General features: G+C 40.5%; 1 protein-coding gene across 1 annotated transcript in view; it reads right to left on the minus strand.

Annotated features, from left to right (window-relative positions):
* Positions 1-22,815, minus strand: part of LOC137300015 (proto-oncogene Wnt-3) — a 63,289-nt gene that overhangs the window by 33,463 nt on the left and 7,011 nt on the right. The window contains exon 2 of the mRNA XM_067969101.1: positions 6,606-6,847. Coding sequence (XP_067825202.1) covers positions 6,606-6,847 — 242 coding nt within the window. The remainder of the gene's footprint in view (positions 1-6,605; positions 6,848-22,815) is intronic.

The raw sequence follows: 22,815 nt of genomic DNA on the forward strand, positions 1-22,815 counted from the left end.
GTGCTGACTCTTACTAGAGTCCAGTTTCACACAGCCCTTATCCACGTATATGTTCTTCAAGTGTGATCCCAGACAGTATCCGCAGGGCTTTTGATGGTTGAGGCAGAGCCTGATCTTCAGCTGATGTTTGCACAGGTGCACTTTCTAGCAGTGGTCCATGAACAGCATTCAGGTTGTGGAACCCTGGCGTATTTTGTTCTCTCCTTAGCCAAGGGTTGGCAGGGCCAATTGACTCAGCATGGACTGGAATTGAACCTGGGACCTTTGTGGTCTATGTGGCTCATTCCCACACTTGGCAATACATTTACAACTTCAAGTAAGCTGTCTTAACGTGGAAAAGAAAATAACTTGCATTTATATAGCACTTTTCATGATCTCAAGATATCCCAAACTGCTTTACAGCCAATGAAGTACTTTTTAAAGTGTAGTCACTGCTATAATGTAGGAAACATGACAGCCAATTTGTGCACAGCAAGGTCCCACAAACAGCAATGTGATAATGACCGAATCATCAGTATTTTTTTGAGCTCTTCTTTAAAATAGTGCCATGGGATCTTTTACGTCCAACTGTGTGGGGAGACGCAGCTTCGGTTCAACAACTCATTCAAAAGACAGCACCTCCGACAGTGCCGCACTCCCTCAGTGCTGCACTGGAGTGTCAGCCGAGATTTTATGCTCAAGTCATAACCTTCTGGACGCAGAAGCGAGAGAGCTGCGGACTGAGCCACAGCTGACACCCTTTAAAACAAATTTAAAAACTGTAATATGTTTACTATTCCTCATCTATCTGCTATAAGTCATCAGTTCCTCTGTAGTTCTCCATATATCGATTGCAGGAGTCATGCCCTCAGGTGGCTGTTAACACAGGACACAGTCAATATGCAGAGCCACATGTGCCAGGAGCTGTCAGTTAGAGGGGTGAACCATGCACTGACACATATTTCGGTGGTGAACCAAGCAATGAAAGGATGTGGTGATAATTACTAAAGTTCAACTAGGGGCAGTCAGCTGTGAGGACACAAAAGTATTTTCAACAATATAATTGGAAAGGATCTGTCTTTTCATTAAAGACTTTCACAGCCTTTCAGCTGATTGTTTCCCTCCAGATTCTTTTCCCTCTTACGTGTCCAGCTCACCAATTCTGGAGGCAAAAGTTCTGACGTAGACTCTCTACCCAAAACTTCTCTTTTCTCTTGCACATTCTGGCAGACCTGCAGGGAATTTCCAGCATTTTCTCTTTTTATTTCAACTCTCTGGCGTTCAGTGTTTTGCTCTGACTACTTGCGGAGGTACAATCTTTCACAGCCTTGCGACTTACTCTCCCCTTGATGTTTCTTAATGCTCCTTCCACACAGTTTTGTTCAAACCTACACTGTGCCTTAGACACACACAATATTTTACATCACTATACACAGCATTTTATATGAGCCTATCTGTAAACGCAATTTTACACAGTATTTTATATAACCCTATGCTGTATTTCGTATGTATCTCCCAATATGCCCATTTAGATACTCATACTGCAATTGCCCAGTGTAACATTTTATTATAGAACATGAGAAAGTGTTGTTTCTGTTTCGAAAGAAAGATTTGTATTTATATCATGCTTTTCACAACATGCTTCACAGTCAATGAAGTACTTTTGAAGTGTAGTCACTGTTGCAATGTAAGAAACGAGACAGCCAATTTGCATACAGTAGAATCACACAAACAGCAATGTGATAATTACCAGATTAGTGATGTTGGTTGTGGGATAAATAATGACCAGGACACTGGGGAGAACTCCCCTGCTCCTCTTCAAAATAATGCCATGGGATCTCTTACGTCCACTTGAGAGGGGGCCTTGGTTTAACATCTCCCCAAAAGACAGAGCAGCACTGGAGAGCCAGCATAGATTTTGTGCTCAAGACTCTAGAGTGGGAGTTGAACCCACAACCTTCATGAGTTCAGAAGCAAGAGTGCCAGCACTGAGTCACAGGTGACATATAAAGTAGCTGATATATACTGGACTGAATATTCAAAATGCTGAGTAATTAAAACATGAATAATTGGAGAAGGTTTTATACTTGGATCAGAGTTGTACATTCTAATTGAGAGAATCAGTGTCTATTGATGTAATGCATTCACAGATAAGGTGGTGCTATATAAATGCAAGTTGTTGTGGTTGTATGTTCATCTGGAACTCCCAAACTGATACAATACTTTATCAGCCTACACAATATTCTGGCATGCAATATTTGTTTATTGTACAAACATACACAATACTCATTCTGTACTATATTCCTTTATATCCCAATGAAGTATCCCTATATAAATCTACATAACAGCCCCAGAAGTGAAAGTTGGTGATATTAATGGTCGAGCAATTAACACGGTCATACAGCATTCCTTTGTCTGCTATTTTAGCAGAGGTGTTGACATTTAAAACAAAGGGGGTTAATACCTGCTTTAAAATAGGGACAGGGGAATATCATAAGAACTCATTAAGTGTTCATTTGTTAATATAAATATATTAAAATATAACTTTATAAAGTTTGATTTCAATAAGCTGTAATTACTGCTTCTATAATTTTCAAAAGAAAATTGAACAGAATTCTTGTTTATTCTATTTTCTGAACTTATGCTGGATTTTTAAAATTAACATACATTACTTCATCTGAGCCTTTAAACAGACATTTATTTCCACTTAAATCTCAGTTATTAAGTCCGTCCTGCTCCCAAGTGCATTGAAGCCAGAAAGTGTGTGACTCCCTCACAGAGGCGACCTTCCACCTGTTTGAATTTGCATCTGGTGCAGTGTAACTTCAGCCCAATGTGAAGCTGCATTTTAATGGTGCTCGGCCTGCCCATTGAAACTGCTGGTACTTCATAAACGTACTAGTGAATATTTTTAATGTTAGTGGAGCTTTAATGCCTGAACTCTGCTAACATTAAAAGTTAGACGCTCGGGGAGCAGAGCTGTCCAAGAAGAAAGAAAGACTTGTATTTATACAGCACCTTTCACAACCTCAGGTCGTCCCAAAGCGCTTTACAACTAATGAAGTACTTTTTGAAGTGTAGTCAGTGTTGTAATGTAGGAAATGCGGCAACCAACTTGCGCACAGCAAGATCCCACAAACAGCAATGTGATAATAATCAGATAATCTATTTTTTAGTGATGTTGGTTGAGGGATAAATATTGGTCAGGACACCGAGGAGAACTCCCCTGTTCTTCTTCAAAATAGTGCCATGGGATCTTTTACGCACACCTGAAAGACGGCACCTCCGACAGTGCAGCACTCCCTCAGTACTGCACTAGAATGTCAGCCTAGATTTTGTGCTAAAGTCGCTAGAATGGGACTTAAACCTACAATCTTCTAACTCAAAGGCTAGAGTGCTGCCTACTGAGCCATGGCTGAATCCAAGCTCAGTGTGATTTGCAGTTGACAGTATAACTCTTATGTGCCAGCACAGTGCATCACACTCCACAGATACAGGTCTGAGACTATTAACTGCAGCTTTAATTCTAACTCGGTCCCAAATAAGCGGAGATCAGTTGCTTTAAATATGTTTAGTGACTAGTGGCCGACTGACAAAAATAACTACGAATACAGATAAAGATGTTGCCTAGCTGGGAACTGGATGTTGCTGCGGGTTAGTTAGTAGCCTTTCATCGCTGGGACTGGGGTTCAACTCCAGCCCAAGACTGATGGGATGACAGTCTCCTCAGCCCTATGTGAAATAAGATAAGGCCATCACAACCTAGTTCTGAGTGGGACATGGGCCTACAGTGCAAAAGTGCCCCTAATTCAGCACCAATGTGCGACATCACTAATGATAGTTGGTGTGGGAAATGGAAGAAATGGCACACTAGTGCAAAAGTTGTGCTTGATGCTGATACTGAGCGTCTGAAGTAAGTGTTCTATTCCTCAGCACTAACAATCCTCACCTTGGTGAATAGAAAAAAGGCTGCAATGAAAAGTAACATTAGTATTTAAGTCATAAATGAAACTCCTTATGCTCCTCCTAACTGTATTCCTGGCCCTGTAACATAGTTTTAATCTCTGATAGCCTTGAATGTAGAATAAGGGGACAGTTTCTGTTTATCATAGCCACAAAGCAACACTATAATTCAGCTAACCATAGAGCAACACTAAATTCTACTTGCACGGCCGCCAATGGTGGGGTGAAGGGAATGGGGGATGTGTAAGAGGATAGAGTTGGAGGAAGGCAGAGATCTCAGGGGGTTGTAGGACTGGAGGAGATTACAGAGATAGGAAAGGGATGATGCCATGGAGGGATTTAAACACAAGGATGATCATTTTAAGTTTGAGGCATTAGAGAACAAGGCTTAATCCCTAAACAATACTACAATCCAGGTAACTCTTAATCCTAAAACCAGTGCTACAATAATGTTATCCTAACCAATACTATCATTATTTCAGTGAGCTAGTGGTCAATCTATGGAACAGACTCCCTAGGGAGATGGTGGAAGCAGATTCATTCAAATGCAAATAAGATAGCTTTCTTTCAGAAAGTAGCATTTTGTGATGCAGTATATGAGTAATTTGAGACATGACATATGGTAAGTGTAACATGCTTGGGAGGAACACGTGACTTTGGACCTATAAGTCCCAAAGCTCTCCACCACTGGGGGTTTCGTCGCCTCATGTCTGGGTCTGTTGTAGACTAATTGATAGAGATTGATTGCTATGATTAATCAACAACTCCATTATCATTGTATCATGTGACTACCAGGATGGCAGAAGGTCTTTTTTTATCTATCAATTGCTATGTTAATACCCTAAAACATGATGATAATTTTTGTCATCCCTTCAGAAGGCAGCTTTTCCCACCCAAATGAGAACGCTTGCAGTAAAAAAAATCAATACCCACTTGGAATGAACATAGCCCCCGTCACACAGATTCAAAGGACCATAAAATGATTTGAGAAACTAGATACACGTTTCATTAAGGATTCAAATGTGCTGCAGTTTGGAAGCAACAGGATGGGGAGCTGCACAGTCCAACCACTTGTTACTACACTATAGAGCTGCAGCTCTGATCAGCTCTTGTCGTCAGACCACCCCACACAGCCCGAGACTTCAGCGAGTTGCTGAGAGAGTTGCAATCACAAAAATTTTGTTGGAGCGGGGCATCACGCGGTGTGCCCTGTTAGTTAGACTTTTTCCCTCACTCTTCAGTTTGAAATTTTTTGCACTGCAAGTTACTGGAAGTGCGAGCTGATAATGGTGCGATAATCTGGGACCTTAGTGAACAACGGGACCAACAGTTTATCTCCTTAACTAATGAGATTTAAAGAGAGAGAAAGAAACAGAGGAACAACAGAGAAGGAGATCGAGTGAATTAGAGTCAAATCAGGTACAGAAAGAGAAATGAAGCAAGGGAAAGAAAGATTGGATTAAGAGAGACAGAAAGGAAAAGTGAGAAAAAAAAATTAAATTTAAATTTTAAATTTAAAAAAAACTCTAGGAACAATTTACCACCTGTAGGAGTGAGACTCCACAGTTTCAATTGTTCCCTTTCTGGGCCTCCAAGTTGAGTGGCTTTGCAAGAAAATAAATCTTGTGGTTAAATACCAGCCCTAACTTTCTGCGGCGAGATTAATTGGCAATTAATGTGCAAATGCAGCAATTTCTTGAAACTCGTGAGGAAGTTGACGGCGAGCTACGGTTTTTGCGAAGCTAGCGGCGGAGTGGCACAAATTGTCCAGCAATTTGTGGCGATTTGTAACTCATGGTGTATCTCCTCTTCACCACAAACTGCTGGGTTTTTTATACACTAACAACGGCGTGCACATTAAACTCATCGTTATTTTCCCAGCAAATTCTGGGCCATTAACAGAAGAGCTCAAACACCTGAAGGCTTTGAAATGAGAAAGGAAGGAATTGTTGCATCAGATTGTTCTGCAATAAACTCACAGTCCCTATAATTTATACTGATATTTCATTTATTAATAACACTTTTAGTAGATTTCCAATTTATCATCAATTCCCCATTTCAATGCATCTGCACAGAACAGTATTAGAACTGGCTCTCAGATAAATGAATAAAAATGTTTTTAAACATTCTCTACAAGAGAGTGACAGTGAGGAACAGTCTTTAAGTGGATGCAAATTTACTCTGGTCACAGATGGGTCACTCAAACAAACAGCATTCATTCACCTCCCTCAGTTCAGCATCAATCACTAGCTTACTCTGAGTGTGATTCCCCATTGCTGTAAACAGTACTCCAATTATATAGTAATTCTACCAAAAACAGTCTAACCTTTCTCTTAACTGTTACTATTAAAAAATATATATTTTAATGGTTTATTCAGACTGTGAAATCTGCCATACAAGATAAAATTGCAGTAAAATTCCAATCATACTGACTAAACAAGAGTTCACTAAATTAATTGGTTGATTATATTTGGGGTACAATATTATATTCAGTCAGAAGCTGCTCAGTAAATTTATTTGGTTGATTATCTGTATTTATTGCTCTATTTGTTTTCCTCTCTCATTCTCTGATTCCTTCCTCCATTGCCCAACCCAGCTGGCTGGAAGGTGCGGTTCTATATCCCCATGTCTGATCTTACTCGGGGTGTGTCACACTGAAATACCTTTATCCAGCACTGGCCCGAAGATGGCCAGGTTGTCATTGACTGTGGTGCAGTTCCATCTCCTGCCCCTGAACTGATGCTGACACTCCTGGATTCCGATCTTGACCCCCTCGGCCACACTGGGCATGATCTCGATGTAGTTCCTGCAGAAGCGGAGCTGCTTCGGGACAAGGCCTGGGATGCTACCGCACAGGATGGGCTGAGAGCCGAGGGATGAGTACTGGTGTCCCAGAGCCAGAGACCTGTACAAGACAAGACCAGTTACAATAGTCCATTTCACTTTAAGGAATTATTAATTTAAAAATATATATGAGCCCATCAGAGATAAAGACAAAATCTTGTACCTATACTCTTATCATAGAATCATAGAAATCATAGAATGATACAGCACAGAAGGAGGGCATTCGGCCCATTGTGCCTGTGCCATCTCTTTGAAAGAGCTATCCAATTAGTCCCACTCCCCTGTCCTTCCCCATAGCCCTGCAAAATTTTCCCCTTCAAGTATTTACATCACACCTATTACAGGTCCAGCCTTACCATTGCATTTATTGGTTCTCAGCACAGGCAGGATGGGCCGGATGGCCTCCTCTGTGCTGTACGATTCTTTGATTCTATGATTCATCATGGGTCCTGTTGGTTCCTACCTTGCTGATGCAGTAAGGAATCTTTGATCGTGTCACCAACGAATGTTTGGCTAACGCTAATACGTTCCATTTAAATTATATGTCAAGAATCTGCAGATTAAGTGAATCCCAAACACGCTATTTTGCGAATAAATGGTTGACGTCAGAATATTTCTGCCCTGGAAATGTTTTTTTCTAATACAATTACTATCCCGTTGAATGACTTTTCTACGGGATTCATTGTTTGGCTGACCTGCCAATTTGTTTTCGCTTTCGTAAACACGTTTATATTTCTCTTGTTACATGCGCTGTGAAATACTTTCAGATGGTTTTATTGGAGAGCCCTGTCTCCTTCGCGTTGTGTATGAAACGATAATGCAAACACACACACACACACACACAATCAATTAACAGACATTGTAGATAGTAACGAATAACGGGAATGGATAGTTATAACCATAAGGCACAAACTGCAGAAAGGACCAGCGAGCCAGAGCCTGTGGCTGATTGCTGTTAATTCGGGCTGAAACCCAGAAGTGGAACTCTTGGGAATTTCAATAAATATTCAGGGCACCTGAAAAAAAATCTAGAATTTAGGCTAAAAAAGATGATCAACTTTCAAATGGAAATTGCGTCTTAATTTTATTTTGCTGTTTAACAATCAGCGTTGGTCTCGAAAAACAGGGAAGCCGAAGAGAAATGGGAATTTCGACAGTAACTCGCCGTATAATCTGTTCAATTGAACAGAGCAGACCCGAGAGACGATCGTTTTAAACCAGTACCGAGCGTCTGTGCTATAATTCTTCTGCATCCTAGACTGTAGTACTTATATAACTTTATCTAATAATTGTACAACGTTTCCAAAATATACACACACTAGCATGTATACACGTAAATACGATCACAGTCATACAGAACACAGGTTTTAAAGAAATTATCTCTATTTAAAATATGTCCTGAATTAGGGCTCACAATCTTGTACCGACTTCCCATTAAACGCTCATTTCCAAACGCAAACGCACCTGGGTGTTATTCTCATTCCCCAAAATTAGAAAAATAGTAATTAAAGAAAATGTCAAACATTTTTATAGTCCCAGGAAAATTTCCCGGTGAAAAATCTGATCAGATTCCCTGTTCACTTTTCCCTGTGTTCGTAAACTCCCCAATCTAAATCTAAATATTTATCGAAGAAATGGACCTAGCTATCGATGGAGGGTTGCAGTGTAGCTGTTAGATCAATATTGTTATTTGCTGATCGCTGCTTGATAATGCGACACTAACATACGCCTCGGATCCCAATTCTGATTTCGTTTAGCCAGTGTCTTCAGATTTAAATTCTATTATTAAATAAAAAGGCAGTTTTGACAATAAGACACAGTTTGTGGAGTGGGGCAACGGTAAACAGACTATGGGTGTGGCACTGACTTCAACAATAAATGTCCCAATCCCATCCATGTGCAAACACTTTTACCATCTCACTACACACCTATTGACAGCTCCTGTGGGAGCTGAATTCACGCCACACAGACGTTTTTATCATCATTTGGTTATAGAAGAAAGTACACAACTTCAAAACAACTCTTTAAATAATTCGTATCGAGCTTGTTTTTGATGTGGGGGAGAGAGTCAGTGACAGTAATGTTTCTTTGCCGCTTCTTCAATAGTTACATGGAATACCGTAAAGTGTTCACCCTGTAATTCGTGATTGTTAATCAAATCTTTAATCTAAAATTAATTAAACCTAATTACAATTAGTATAGTGAACAAGAACAGATTTAAAATGTTTTCACCATTAATATAACTGAGAGTCTGCTCTGACCAGAACACACATATACACGAATATATAAAAATACCCACACGTGCTAAATAGATAAAATAGACAGCTACACTGATATGTATGTATCATTTATCTATGCGTGTGTGAGTGTGTATGTAAAATAGACAGCTACACAGCCAAACACATTCTAGTACATACAACATTATACACACACTAGCATGTATGCACGTAAATACGATCACAGTCATACAGAACACAGGTTTTAAAGAAATTATCTCTATTTAAAATATGTCCTGAATTAGGGCTCACAATCTTGTACCGATAGGACAAGCACTGATGGGCAGTAAAGACTGTGACAAAACATTGTCTTTTATGTATACGCACATCAATATTATCGACAAATACATACATACCCACAAATACAAATACAAATATATATGAACATACCTTTAATATGCATAAATATGTATTTTATTTAATGCTTTTTAAAACAGATACTGTGTGTAAGTGAGAGAGTAAAAATGATACAACACGGACCTGTTTTGTTTTTTTATGTACTTTATAAAATGTATTAAGCTGAGATGGGAAAAAGAGAGTCTTTCCTCTTCTAAATTTTAGTTCATTATTCATAAAACGTTGCATTTTGACGCTAACAGAAAATCCCTACCTGTTTTATTGACAGTTGGAAAATGCAAATATTCAATTGCCGACACCTGTGAGGCAATGCGAGAGAGAAAAAGAAAGGGGGAGAGATAGAGTCAGAGTATCTTTTTTCAGCCTGATTAGTTTAAAAAAATGATTTGAACTTGAAAAGCAAACAAGGCATTTTGAAGAAAACAGATAGGAGGTTTTTTATAGGAGAGGAGGGGAGAAGCAGATTGAGGGTATGGGTGCAGTGGTCTCTGGCCCCTCACCACCTGTCCTTGGGCAGAGGGAGTGGCAGTGTGGGGGAATGGATGGAGAGAGATTAAGGGTGAGGTGAGAGACAGCAGAGGGAATGGACAGGAGATTTCAGGGGTTCAGTAGGTAGTTTGAAGGACAAGAAGCAGTGGTAGCAATGGGCATGAGTAAGAGTAGCAATGGATGGTAGCAAGGGAATGGGGATAGTCAGAATGCAAAGGGACAGTGCACACAATAGGATGGGGGGGAAGCACAACTCAGGGGAGGGAGGGCCTGGGAAGACAACTGGTGAGGGCTACATTTTACCTGCATTCTCCACCAGAAAATGCAGCCTGCAGCAACCAGTGGATCCTTTCCCCACTATACCACTCCATGTCATCCATCATATCCCATCTGAAAGGAAGAAGATGAAAGACAGAGAAACAAAAATAAGAATTAGAAAGAAGGAGAAAAAGCAGTTGCAGAAGAGAAGAGAAAGAGAGACATAAGCAGAAGAGCGGAGACATAAAGATAAACAGCAACACATAGGCAACAGAAAAAGGTAACTGAGAGACCATGTTCTCTGACTTACCATGTGCAATGCTATGGGAGACTCAAGTGGATATAATAGATATATAGATACACACACATCCATAGCTATAACACACATACATTTCCACATATGTAGACATAATAGATACGTGCATACCCAGACACATAGATAATATAATACATACCTACCTACACACATAGATATAATGATACATACATACCCACACACACATAGAAATAATGATACATACACACTCACACGCACATAGATATAATGATACATACATACCGATACACATACATATAAAAGATAGATATATAGCTACACACACCTATATCTGACTAATCTTAGATCTGCATGCATTTCCTGTCTATAAACCCTTACTTACTGATGTTATATGTTTTGGATCACAGTTCTATGTCCATTATAAATCCTTATGTCCACATTTAAAATGGAAAAATCTAATTTGAACTGGTTGTTCTCTCTTTGAAATTATATGTTCTAATCGCTTGGTAACACTGTATTACCATTTCCCCATAAATCACTCAAAATGCTTTCAGAAAATTTATCATTTACCGCTTTTTTACAGTCCCTGAGAATTCAGTTGCCCAAATTATGGTTTTAAACAGAATTTTTTAAAAATCAAAGTTATTCCTTTCATAATAACATGACAGACAGACAGAGATAGAAAGAAAAAGATGCATTGATAAAGAGCAGATAGAATGTCTTTCCTCATCTTATTTTGATTTATTTAAAGCAAAGCAGATGCATTGAATTTTAAATGCAAACAAAGCCTTAATTTGAAGAAAATGGATAGGAGGGAAGGAGGGCAACAGATTTAGGATGAGCATGAGCAGAAACCTGGGCTTTGTCACCTGCGATCAGGGTGAGCAAGTAAGGGTGAGGTGGAATGGATGGAAGGTTAAGAGTGAGATGATTGACAGAAGAGCAAGGGAAGGTGAGGATGCAGTGGGTAGTTCAAAGTAGAATAGGTGGTCATATAGAGTTAGGTGAGTTGGGGTAGCAACAGCAGTGAGGAAGTAGTACAAAGGAGAGGGACTAGTAGGAAAGTGAAGAAGTAGAGGGCATGATTTGGATTGAGGGATAGTGGAAACGAAAGTAATGTATGGAATAACTGGAATGGCTACTGCTGAGAGCCACATTTTATCCATAACTCCCATTGGAAAATGGAGCCTGCAGCTGTCGATGGCTCCTTCTATTTCACTCACCACCTCCCACCCATCAGGAAAAACGAAATAACAGGAAAGACGTAGAAGAGGGCAGAGGGGGAACTAAAATGAAGAGAGAGAAGAAAAGTTAAGGAGAAAGGCGGGAGAGGGGGAGCAACATGAGGCAATGGAATCAGGTAACAGGGAGATCATAGTCCCTGACTTACCATGTGTAACTCCATGTGATGGAGGGACTGTGGGTGCTCAGTCGTTGAGTATATTCAAGACTGAGATCGATAGATTTTTGGACTCTACGGGAATCAAGGGATATGGGGATTGGGCAAGAAAGTGGTGTTGAGGTCGAAGATCAGCCATAATCTTATTAAATGGCAGAGCAGGCTCAAGGGGCTGAATGGCCTATTCCTGCTCCTATTTCTTATGTTCTTATGTGAGATCCATGTATATACATTATATCAACTAGTGGATTTCACATGGAGTTATACATATACACACACATAACAGATATACATACATACCCGCATACATATAAATATGATAAATACACACATATAGACATAATAGATACATATAGGTACCCACCTACACTCTGAAAAACATACAAACATATGAAAATGCCAGGCAGGAAAAGACCGTCAAGCCTGCCCCACACTCATGATGGCTGGGACATTGTGACTAGACACTTTCTACCTCCACCCCTTCAGCCATGCAATCTCCTGTGAGAGGTTAAAAACCACAGCAAAACTCAGGTCCAATAAGGGAAAAAATAATCTGGCAAATTCCTCTCCGACCCTCCACCCCCTTCCCTCTGGCAATCTAAACCAGTCCAGGAGATCACATGGACCACGTGCCATGTGTTCATTATCTGTTAATCCATAAACAACAATACAGAAATACACACAAACAGATATAATGCATACAGAAATACACACAGATATAATACGAACAGAAATACACACAGATATAATACATATAGAAATACACACATATATTACATACATACCCACACATATATAGAAACATTATAGAAACATATATACCTAATACCTATAAATATTTGACTAGTAAACTAGTATAAATACTATTTCAGTTCTGAAGTCTATTACGAGCCTGTGTAATAGTCATTAAATGTTGGCTACGCTGAAGAACAGCTCAGGCCGGAGGCCAGAGGGTTTATAAAACAGTTGGAGGCTTTTGTTGGACCAACACCGGCTCAGCTTTATTATTGGAAAGTGAAAGGCTCTGATTGGCTGGCCATCAGTCATTATGACATTGGGTTTAAGAACAAATTCCAAGCTATTATAGAGGGAAAATAAAACATCGGAGAATTAAAGATAAGATTCTGGGGACAGCGTGAGCACTTCAAATTGTCAACAGAAACAAAATGTAACAAAAATATTACTTAAAGTTAATCCATAATGGGCACTTTCACCCATCTTCTGGTTTAAAATGACTCTAGTACTTGTTAATACTATTCTATTTGAAATAGTGTGGAAAATAGAGCTATAGGCTAATATTATATAGAGGAGGGCATAAAATGTAGTGCAATGTGACTCAGTGTGATTGGACTAATCAGAATAGCTGGGGCCGTCAAGAGGGTTGTCAGCGTGACGTCTTTCCTGGGTGTATATTTTATGAATGAATAGTTGATCAACGCCTTCCGCTTGGGATCTGTTTGGTATGTAGATGTATGTGGACAGTTTTCCATCAATGATCCCATTGACAGCGAAAGCGGCTGCCTTTAAAGATGAAAAAATAGACACTAGTCATAATAAAATTATTAATTCCGCCGACAGACGACCCCTAGCGTGAAACTCACATTCTTTAAAGGCGTAGGACCTTTGCATGAGGTCAGTGACGTCTCAAACCAAAAGTTTGAAGTGATCAGAAGTTACAACACGACCAAGCTGATGTTTGTCACCGAGTGTTTAGTTCAGAGCTAGGTCAATAGTGTAAACTGTTTACTGATGTTGCTGGGGCGCTCGCTTTTCCCCCTTGGGTATTAGTGTAACAATTCTGCAGTGAACAGACCATTTCTAAAAGGAATAATAGCGGCAGTGTGCTGAGGAACGAGTTCCACGCAAGCTGGTGAACTTTCTGTTTGTCTGAAGTGTGCAAACAGTTTAGGGTCTGGGAGCGAGAGGGAGTAAATGATCAAATCAGATCACCATTCAGGCCATCGCTGGAAGAGTGACAGCTTATTAGGAGATAATTACTTAAACAAATACCAACCCCGAGCTTTACAACAAATACAGACTTATTTAAAGACTGCGTTCGGAATTTTAAAAAAACGGGCGAGCAGTGTAACACTTTTAAAGGTTTATAAAGGTTGTTTGCTATTGAGAAGGAACAAAATCTCAAGGGTCCAGTGAATTGCCCCTAAGTGTCAGCCTTGGCTCAGTGGTAGCACTGTCACCAGAGAGGCAGAAGGTTCAGACCCCTCTCCTATTATCCATGCTGATATTCCCTACATCACAACACTTCAAAAAAGCACTTTCTTGGCTGGGAAGTACTTTGGGATGTCGTGAGGTTGCGAAAGGCGCGATAGAAATTCAAGTTCTTTCTTTAAATATACTTTCAAAAGTGTTAAGAGTCAACAGATGCCCTTTCATCTTTCTCTTATTTTAAAGACGCGGATGAACTGATATATTAAGGTTGAGGAGGTGGCCTCTGATTTACCCGAAGCACCTGTCAGTCAATGCGGATGAAGAGCACTTTGTTCAGTCACAAGAGCTGAGTACATTGTACTCAACCAGACAAAAACGGGCACCTAGTAAGTGATTGATAAACTGTGTACACATACTAAATTATAATAATGTCAAACACAAGGAAACAGCAGGTATTAGATCAAAAATAACTAGCACGTAGTTCCCGAGAGCCGGCTAGAAGCTGGTTTTAAAACTAGACTCGTGCATCACGCTGAACAGATCGAGACTTAAAAGTATTTAAGGTTGGGTCGCTTTTGGCTTTCTAGCCTTACTGGGGCCGCAGCAATGTTGAAATACCAATTATATTTCCACGGTAATCACCTTACTACGATTATAATTAATAATTAAAATTAGAAACAAAAGCTTTGAATATCAGAATGGTTGCTGCCCTTCGCAGTCACTGCTGAGCCCCACATGGATATTCCAGTGTCCTGGGCACCACACCCGATCCCACTACCTCTCCCTTTCCCTCTGTCTCATTCCTTCAACTAATCGGCAATTCCTGATTCACCTTATTTTGCTCTTAAGGGTGGCCCTGGACCCTTCATCTTGGTTTTTGAAGTTTTTAAAAAAAACAAACAAAAAATCTGACCCGGGATTTTTATATCGCCGCTTAGTCCCTTGGGCGGCGAAATTGTTAAACTAACGCATTGGCAAATAGATTAAGGGATGTTGGTTTCATTTCTATCCGGGCCTTACTAGAAATGCTAGTTTAGGGGTCATACAGAAGCACTGGGAATACTTTCTTGGTTCAAGCTGCTCACCTCGGACGTCCCCGAGGTTCGTACACGATTCTAAGTGATTCAGTTCCAGGAGTGAGGTGATATGACAATTACGATGTGTGAGTTGGGCAGCATTGTATTATCATTGACTGTAATATATTCCGATAACTTTATGTATGCCCGTTGCATTATTTAACCTGTGCCCTCTTCAGTAGGTCAGGGGTCTATCTACATCCTGACTCAATGCCCTGTAGGAGTACTCCAAATGCTAAAACAATTTCAAGTCAATGGATTTGGACTACATTTTACAATAATTCTGCATTTAACTCGAGATATTTCAGCGGAGGGGCTTACGGATCGCTTTAATCAAAGCATCTCTGGTAATGATTTTATTTTTCTAATCCGTCTAGGAATCCGTTCAGATATCCTAAATGTTCTATGGGCTTTGACTGGACTTCTGTGAGTGCACTCTCTGGATGCCATTAACAGTCAAGTATAAATCACGCTGATCTCCCTCCGGGCTCTAGGTTCACTTTTCTCATTTTCCCCTTGTAATATGACAACATGCTTTCAAGTCTTTGCTTGATACAACATTGCTGGGCTTCAGAGCCTGTCGTTTGCAACTGAACAGATTCTCGGGGATACGTACATATATATATATATATAGGGAGAGAGATACATGCACACACATGTGAATGTATGTACTTATCTCTCTATGTGTGTGTATATCAGATAGACAGATGGAGAGGCAGTTGAGCAGAGATACATTAATGCATCGACACACCAAGAGATAAGTAAATAGACACATTGACAGATAGATAAACAGATAATATATATGGATACTTAGACACACAGAGAGCTAGACGGACAGAAAAAAAACAAAGGATCTGGTTGGGACAATCAATGTAATATTCCTTGTGGCAGAGGTGAATTGGCACTTCTTTTGTTGTAGAAAACTGATCTTTCTTCTTTCTAAACGTCTTCCAATCCCACTAGTCGCCAAATCGCCGAGCAAAAGGCGAAACAGATCGGAACTGTTTTTTTTCCTGTGACAACAGGTATATCTTTCTCTGCAATTACTGTCCCTGCTCGTCTCATAGGCCCCACGTGATGTACACGCCAGAGGTTCGCATGGTGTCTTGTTCTAATGAACATAAGGTTATAACCACCACAATTAACAAGAATCACATTCTCGCTTGCATTCCTCCTAACACCTTCTACACAAGAAAAACTACCGAGTTTACAAAATCTACATTAATGATGAGCAGGACTGCATCAACCCGCCTAAAAAGAGCCTCTATACGACAGCCTCGATATCTCTCTGAGATGATTTACATTACACTGAACAATGTTTTACAGCTTTTAACCGCAAATAGCTGGCACGTTTGCTATGTTGACGGAGCTCTGTCGCTTCTGGGCTTTTCTCTCTCTCTCTTTCTCTCTCGCTGTTTGTGCAAGTGCGGACGTTTCCAGCCAAAGCTCCCCTCTCCAATCCAGTATCAATCAGTGACGGGTGCTACAGTCTCCTTCCTGGGAGTCCAATGCCCCGCAGCTAAAAATGCATTCAACAAATCGCTAAAGTCGAATTCCAATCCATTCCATCGTGAACATGTTGGAATTGAGTAGCCAGTTCTCCAGAAGGCTTGAGTGTGGACTTTTATTTTTAGCCTTTCTGAGTGAGAGAGAGAGAGAGCGAGCAAGGTGGAGCTCGTAGAATGAGAAAGAGATAAACGTACTCTAAAACAAACAGAACATTGCACTAAAGTACATGGAAGTAATTCATATAACATCTAAACATTGCATTGGAATTTTTATGTTGTCGTGGATTTAAATGCACTGTATAACTGTGATAAGTGGCATTTGTTTTGTTAAAGTGTGTCGCTACAATTGCTATCAGTTTCTATTAGATTACAATTCACTCTATTTGACTGGAGTTAATGATTCAACCCCATAGCAAGGTTGAGGCGTTCTCAGTGCTTATATATCACAACACAGTGAATTGGCAGGGGAGAAGTAGGAGTGGGGGATGGGAGAGCTGCCATTTATTTCGGAGGGGTTAATAAACCAACCAGTGTTATTTCTAACCCAAGATATTTATATCACCATACAGTCCTCTGGGCACCGAAATTACTAACTCAACTTAAGGAAATGAGTAAAGGAATTATCCTAGTTTCCTGATCAAAATTTATCCCTCAACCAACACCTAAAACAATTCATCTGGTCGTTTACTCCACTATTTGTGGGAGCTTGCTGTGGGCAATTTGGCGGCTGTGTTTCCTATATTGTACTAGCTTTGCGTTAGAATAGAGTTTGCAGAAACTAGTCTTGTGTTAGAATAGAGTTTGCAGGAATTAGTCTTCCATCCTAAGTATTCGGCCATGCATCCCATGAAACAACTGCCTTGTTCTTATAAACGAGCCTCAGTCGAATCGTTAATCTATCTTTCCCATTCAGATTCTGATTGTTTTGGTTTGTATCACCAGTGTTTTCTGTTTTAATAATGCTGTCTAGATACTCAGCTGACAATAAATTCGGGCTATGGGACTGGCGAGGGTGCACGATGGGACTCGTTTCTTTACTGTAAAAGACTTCTAAGGTCGGACGTACCAGTGAATTGTGGCAGTCGTTTCCAAGAGTGAAAGAGCATCAGCAATGCATTGGTTGGGTATTAAATTCTTATAGGTCACCTCTTATACCTGCTTGGTACCATGAAATGAGAAGTAATAACGAATTAATTTCAATCCTCATTCTGATGGCCACTGTAATGAGCACATTGCTAGGATACCACTACAAAGTATGGACAAGTGGCGTTTACCCTGTATATTACAGATTCATAGAATCGAATATTTGACATTGTAATAATCCTTAATTGTTACTGCCATTGCCCTTACCAATAATATTTCATATTAGTTAAAATAATAATTATATTGGACAGGTATATCACTCACAGACCCTGGCACACCCCGCACAGTTCAAACTAACAAGTATTCCCGTGTACAGTGTGACAAAGAAGGAAAGCAATATCCGAGACCTAACAGTGACAACCAGCAGAGTATTAGTTAACAAATGTCCCCTTTGAATTGTTTAAATTCATCTATAATTTATTTTTGTACACTTGAACATGGATGTGTGTATAATGTTTAGATTGTTAAACTGGGGGCAATATATTCCTGGATTTAACGCACCACATTTTCTCTTAATTCAAAACTGCTTGATTCAAATGACCTGATAATGCAATTTTGTTTGCACGGAATTACCACTCTGCTGTGTAACTTACGTCACTTAATTCAAATTATTGGATAATTATCTTTTAGCACAAAAATGACTTTAAATGATCGAGTGTAGACTGTAGTGAGAAAGACTCGTGCTCACTCCCTGTGTACTTGCATGAAATATACCTGGTCTTCACCCTTACTAAACCGATGCGGGAATACATTGTGTTGGAAGGGCCAGCGTTATCCAATACAGAAGGGTGAAATTTGGGTGTGTGCTCATATGTTTGAACCCACCCCTTACAGGGAGGTCAGAAATTTCCCTAATAGCTTCAACAGCTTTTTGGGTGAGAGAGTTCCAGATTTCCACTACTCTTTGTGTCAAGAAGTGCTTCCTGACATTACCTCTGAACGACCTAGCTATAATTCTAGATAATGGCCCCTTTTTCTGGACTCCCCCATCTCAGGGAATAGTTTCTCTCTATCTACCCTATAAAATATTTTAATCATCTTAAACACCTCAATTAGATCACCCATTAAGCTTCTATACTCGAGGGAATACAAGCTTAGTCAATGCAACCTGTCCGCATAATTTAACTCTAGCTATGATGCCCCCAACCCCAGTTTGGCAACAATGCCCCCATCCCCAGTTTGGCTATGCTGCCCCACCCCCCAGCTTCGCCATGATGCCCCCACCCCCAGTTTGACTATGCTGCCCCATCCCCCAGCTTCGCCATGATGCCCCCACCCCCAGTTTGGCTATGATGCTGCTACCCTTAGCTTGGCCATGATGCCCCCATCCCACAGCTTGGCCATGATGTGCCACCTGCCATCTTGGTCATGAAGCCTCACCTCCCATCTTGGCCATGATGCCCCCTCCTCCCATCTTGGCCACGATGACCCCATCCCCAGATTGGCAATGGCGCTGCTACCCCGAGCTTGGCCATGTTGTCCCCATCCTCAAGATTGCCTTTGATGTCCCCACTTCTCAAGCTTGGCCATGATGCTCCCACCTCCCATCTTAGCCATAATGCCCCACCCTAGTCCATTTAACCTGCTAACATTCACTGTTCAGGGTCACAAATAAAGAATGATCATGTGGGTGGTGCCTGTGAATGATATCAAACTTTTAGCACTTTCATAGGAAGGTGGAATGTTACTGAGAACAAGACAGAAATTATAATGATGTAAATATATGTAGTGCAATACTAGTCGATGCAAGGATAGACTGACATCGCAAGGCAGTCCTCGACGATTTTCTTGGACTGAAAATAACTTGAAATATATCTTAATAACTATTATGTTCGTTGAAAACCTAAAGGTTTTATGGATTGACTGTGACACGGTCACTAGCGCTGGGATATCGCCACCTCCCCAGTCGCCCCATAACCCACTCAGATATGACTTCACCATTTGTCATTTACCAGGTGAGTCTCATGTGTGCAAGGTAAATACGTCAGGAAGCAGCGATTAATCAACAGAAAATTACACCACTTTCTTTTAATATTTTTTTTCATTGAATACTATAGTATTTTGCTGATAAGAGCAATGTGACCAGTTCACCCCCACATGGTGAGTAACGAGGACCTAACAGAAACCACGTGCTTCCGCACATGAAGGGAAAATCAGGGAAACGCCATCTAGAATCGCTCTCAGAGATGTGTCAGTGACTGATTCATGGACTGGGGTTGAAAGAAGCCTGAAAGAAAGGCCGCTTGGTCAGACTAGGTTTGGGCACTGCTTGGTGCGAGGAGAGCTTGAAAGACAAATAACTTAGAAACAATCTCTTAAACTGTTTTACACAAAGGTACATAGAGTTGTGGAACAAATTACCAAGGAACGCCACACGGTGTAACTGGATTCTAGGGAGAACTTGATGTGTTTCTGGGGGGAGACGGAAATAAGGGATAGGTTGAAAGGGCGGGTAGGTGCTGTGGTTATTGGTGAATCGCAGGACCTTTAGACTTAGATTTCCTTGTCTGGTTTTCTGATCACACTGAGGAGCTCTGTAAAATTACAAATGCTGAGGAGGAAGGAAGGAAACAATGTATTTATATAGTGCCTTATGTCCTCAGTACATGCCAAAGCATTCGACAGTTAGTGGGTTACTTTGAGTGTAATCACTGTTTTTATGAAGGCGGGTAAGCAGTCAATGTTTACACAGTAAAGTTGCCCAAATAATAAATGAATGTATGGCCAGATAATGGGCCGGATTTTGCTGTGAGTGACGAACAAAGGGCGTCAGCCATTCGTTAGACTTGCACTTGCCCAGAGACTTTCTATGAGCTTTTGCACGGCAAGTTCCTGTAAATTAGAGACCCATTCGGTGCGGCGCCCTCTACAGGGCATCTAGGACCTGTGTGAACAGGGCAAGCAGCTGAACCAGGAAGTGTAAGTTAGAATAGTGAATTCAATGTCAAATCAGGTACAGTAAGCGAAATAAAGAGAGGGAAAGAAATATTGGATTAAGAGACAAAGTTGAAGGAGACAGAAAAAAAATTATTCAAATTCAATGTCCAACAATAATTAATACCTGCCAGAGAGGTTGTTTGGCAGTAATTAAGACTTACCACACCATTAAAATGGTACTTACACTGGAATAGACAAGCCCTACCTCTTTTTGATGCGTTTAGTCCATATCTATCAGGTAAGTACAGGAACTTCACGCCATTCAATATATTTGAAAGCTGAGTCAGATGGCGCGATGCCCTTTTCGCGCAGCTTTTGGAGGAGCATCACATCTTGGACAGCAACTTCTGTATTTCTGTGTTTAATTGCGCATGTGCAGTCACCACTATCTGATTTGCACATGAATAATGGTGAGCACTGTTAGCCTCACGGTTATTCTTACAGCAAAATCCAGCCCATTCTGCTTTCTTGTTTGATAGTGTTAATTGAGGGAGTAATGTTGGCCAGGATACTGGGACAACTCCTTGCTCTTCTTCAAAGGGTGCTGCCAGATCTCGCCCAAGCAGGTAGATGGGGTTTATGTCTCATCCGAAGGATGGTAGCTCAGACAATGCAATGCTCCCTGCACTGTGCTGAACTGAATGAGATTTGGAAAAGGTGGCAAGAATGTAGCAAAATAAATAAAGGGAGCAAACAACTGAGGTGAAGAAACCGAGAGCGATGGGAAGCGGGACCAGTAACTATTGATAGGTGGAAATTGGGGAGGAGTGTTAGGATAGGGATGCTGATATTTGTTTAGAAGGGTTTCTAGAAGTGGACACTGAGACCAATCCCACTTGTGTGATGTGAATTTATGAGATTCTATGAAACTTTTCAATATTTTATAATAGGAGAGGTATAGAACATAAATGTCAAGGAATGACTGGATACAACATATACCAAATAGCTGGGTCAAATTTAGCAAAGCAGCTGTGATGTTGGACTTGGCCACTGGACAATTACTATATTCAACTATGCCCAACAAGTTGTGTAATAAAGAGACAGATCAATGACTGTGACCCAAATCCACCTCACAATACAAGATATAATTTAGAATGTAACACAGACTATTATATAATGAATAAGAGTAAACAATACTTGCATTTATATTGTGCCTAATTATAAGGAAGGAAGGGAGGACTTGCATTTGTATAGTGCCTTTCACAATGTCCCAAAGTGCTTCACAGCCAACAAAGTACTTTTTAAGTGCAGTTACTGCTTTTTTAATGTAGGGAAATGGGGCAGCCAATTTGTGCACAGCAAATTCCCACAAACAGCAATGAAATAATGACCAGATCATCTGCTACATCAAAATGCTTCACATTAAAATTGCTTTGGAGATGCACTGACTGTTATAAGCAAAATTATATATTTAATTTATAGAAACTAACAACTACTGGCATCATTTGGAGCGGCAATAGGAACATAGGAACAGGAGTAGGCCATTCAGCCCCTCGAACTTGTTCTGCCTTTCAATGAGATCATGGCTGATATGTATCTTAACTCCATCTACCCACCTTTTTATATTTTGATTGGTGATTTTTGTTATTCTTTTTGGATTTTGTTTTCAGTGGTTTTATTTTTTCCTCCTGTTTTCTTTTCTAGGTCTCCCCATAACTCACGCCGCATCCCAACCAACAGGTGCCCTGCTCCCATGGCTCCGCCAGTGCTGGTATTTGGTCATTAGGAGCACTCCCAATGTGGCTCATCCTCCATATTCCCACCTCTCTTTGTGAGGCAGCACCTTTGCTCAGTACCACCACCCCCCCCCACCCCCATGGCATGGCGGATGTGAATTCACTGTGTTCATGGACAGTTGGTCGATGCTCTACTCCACTGCACTAAAGTTAGTCATTTGCTTAATCAGACTGTTGCCTCTTAAATGTGTGGTTTGAACTACGCATTACCTCATAGGGGGTTTTGTACAAATCTATATAAAGATACACAAGTACATGCATTTATATACACTCCTGCATGCTCATACATGTATATTTAGACACGCATATACATACACACAATAGATGCATCCAGACATAGAGACATGTACATACACTCACACGCATGAACAAATACTAACAAATGCACACACATTCACATGTAC

Source organism: Heptranchias perlo, chromosome 30 (genome assembly GCF_035084215.1).
Source record: "Heptranchias perlo isolate sHepPer1 chromosome 30, sHepPer1.hap1, whole genome shotgun sequence".
Lineage (NCBI taxonomy): Eukaryota > Metazoa > Chordata > Chondrichthyes > Hexanchiformes > Hexanchidae > Heptranchias > Heptranchias perlo.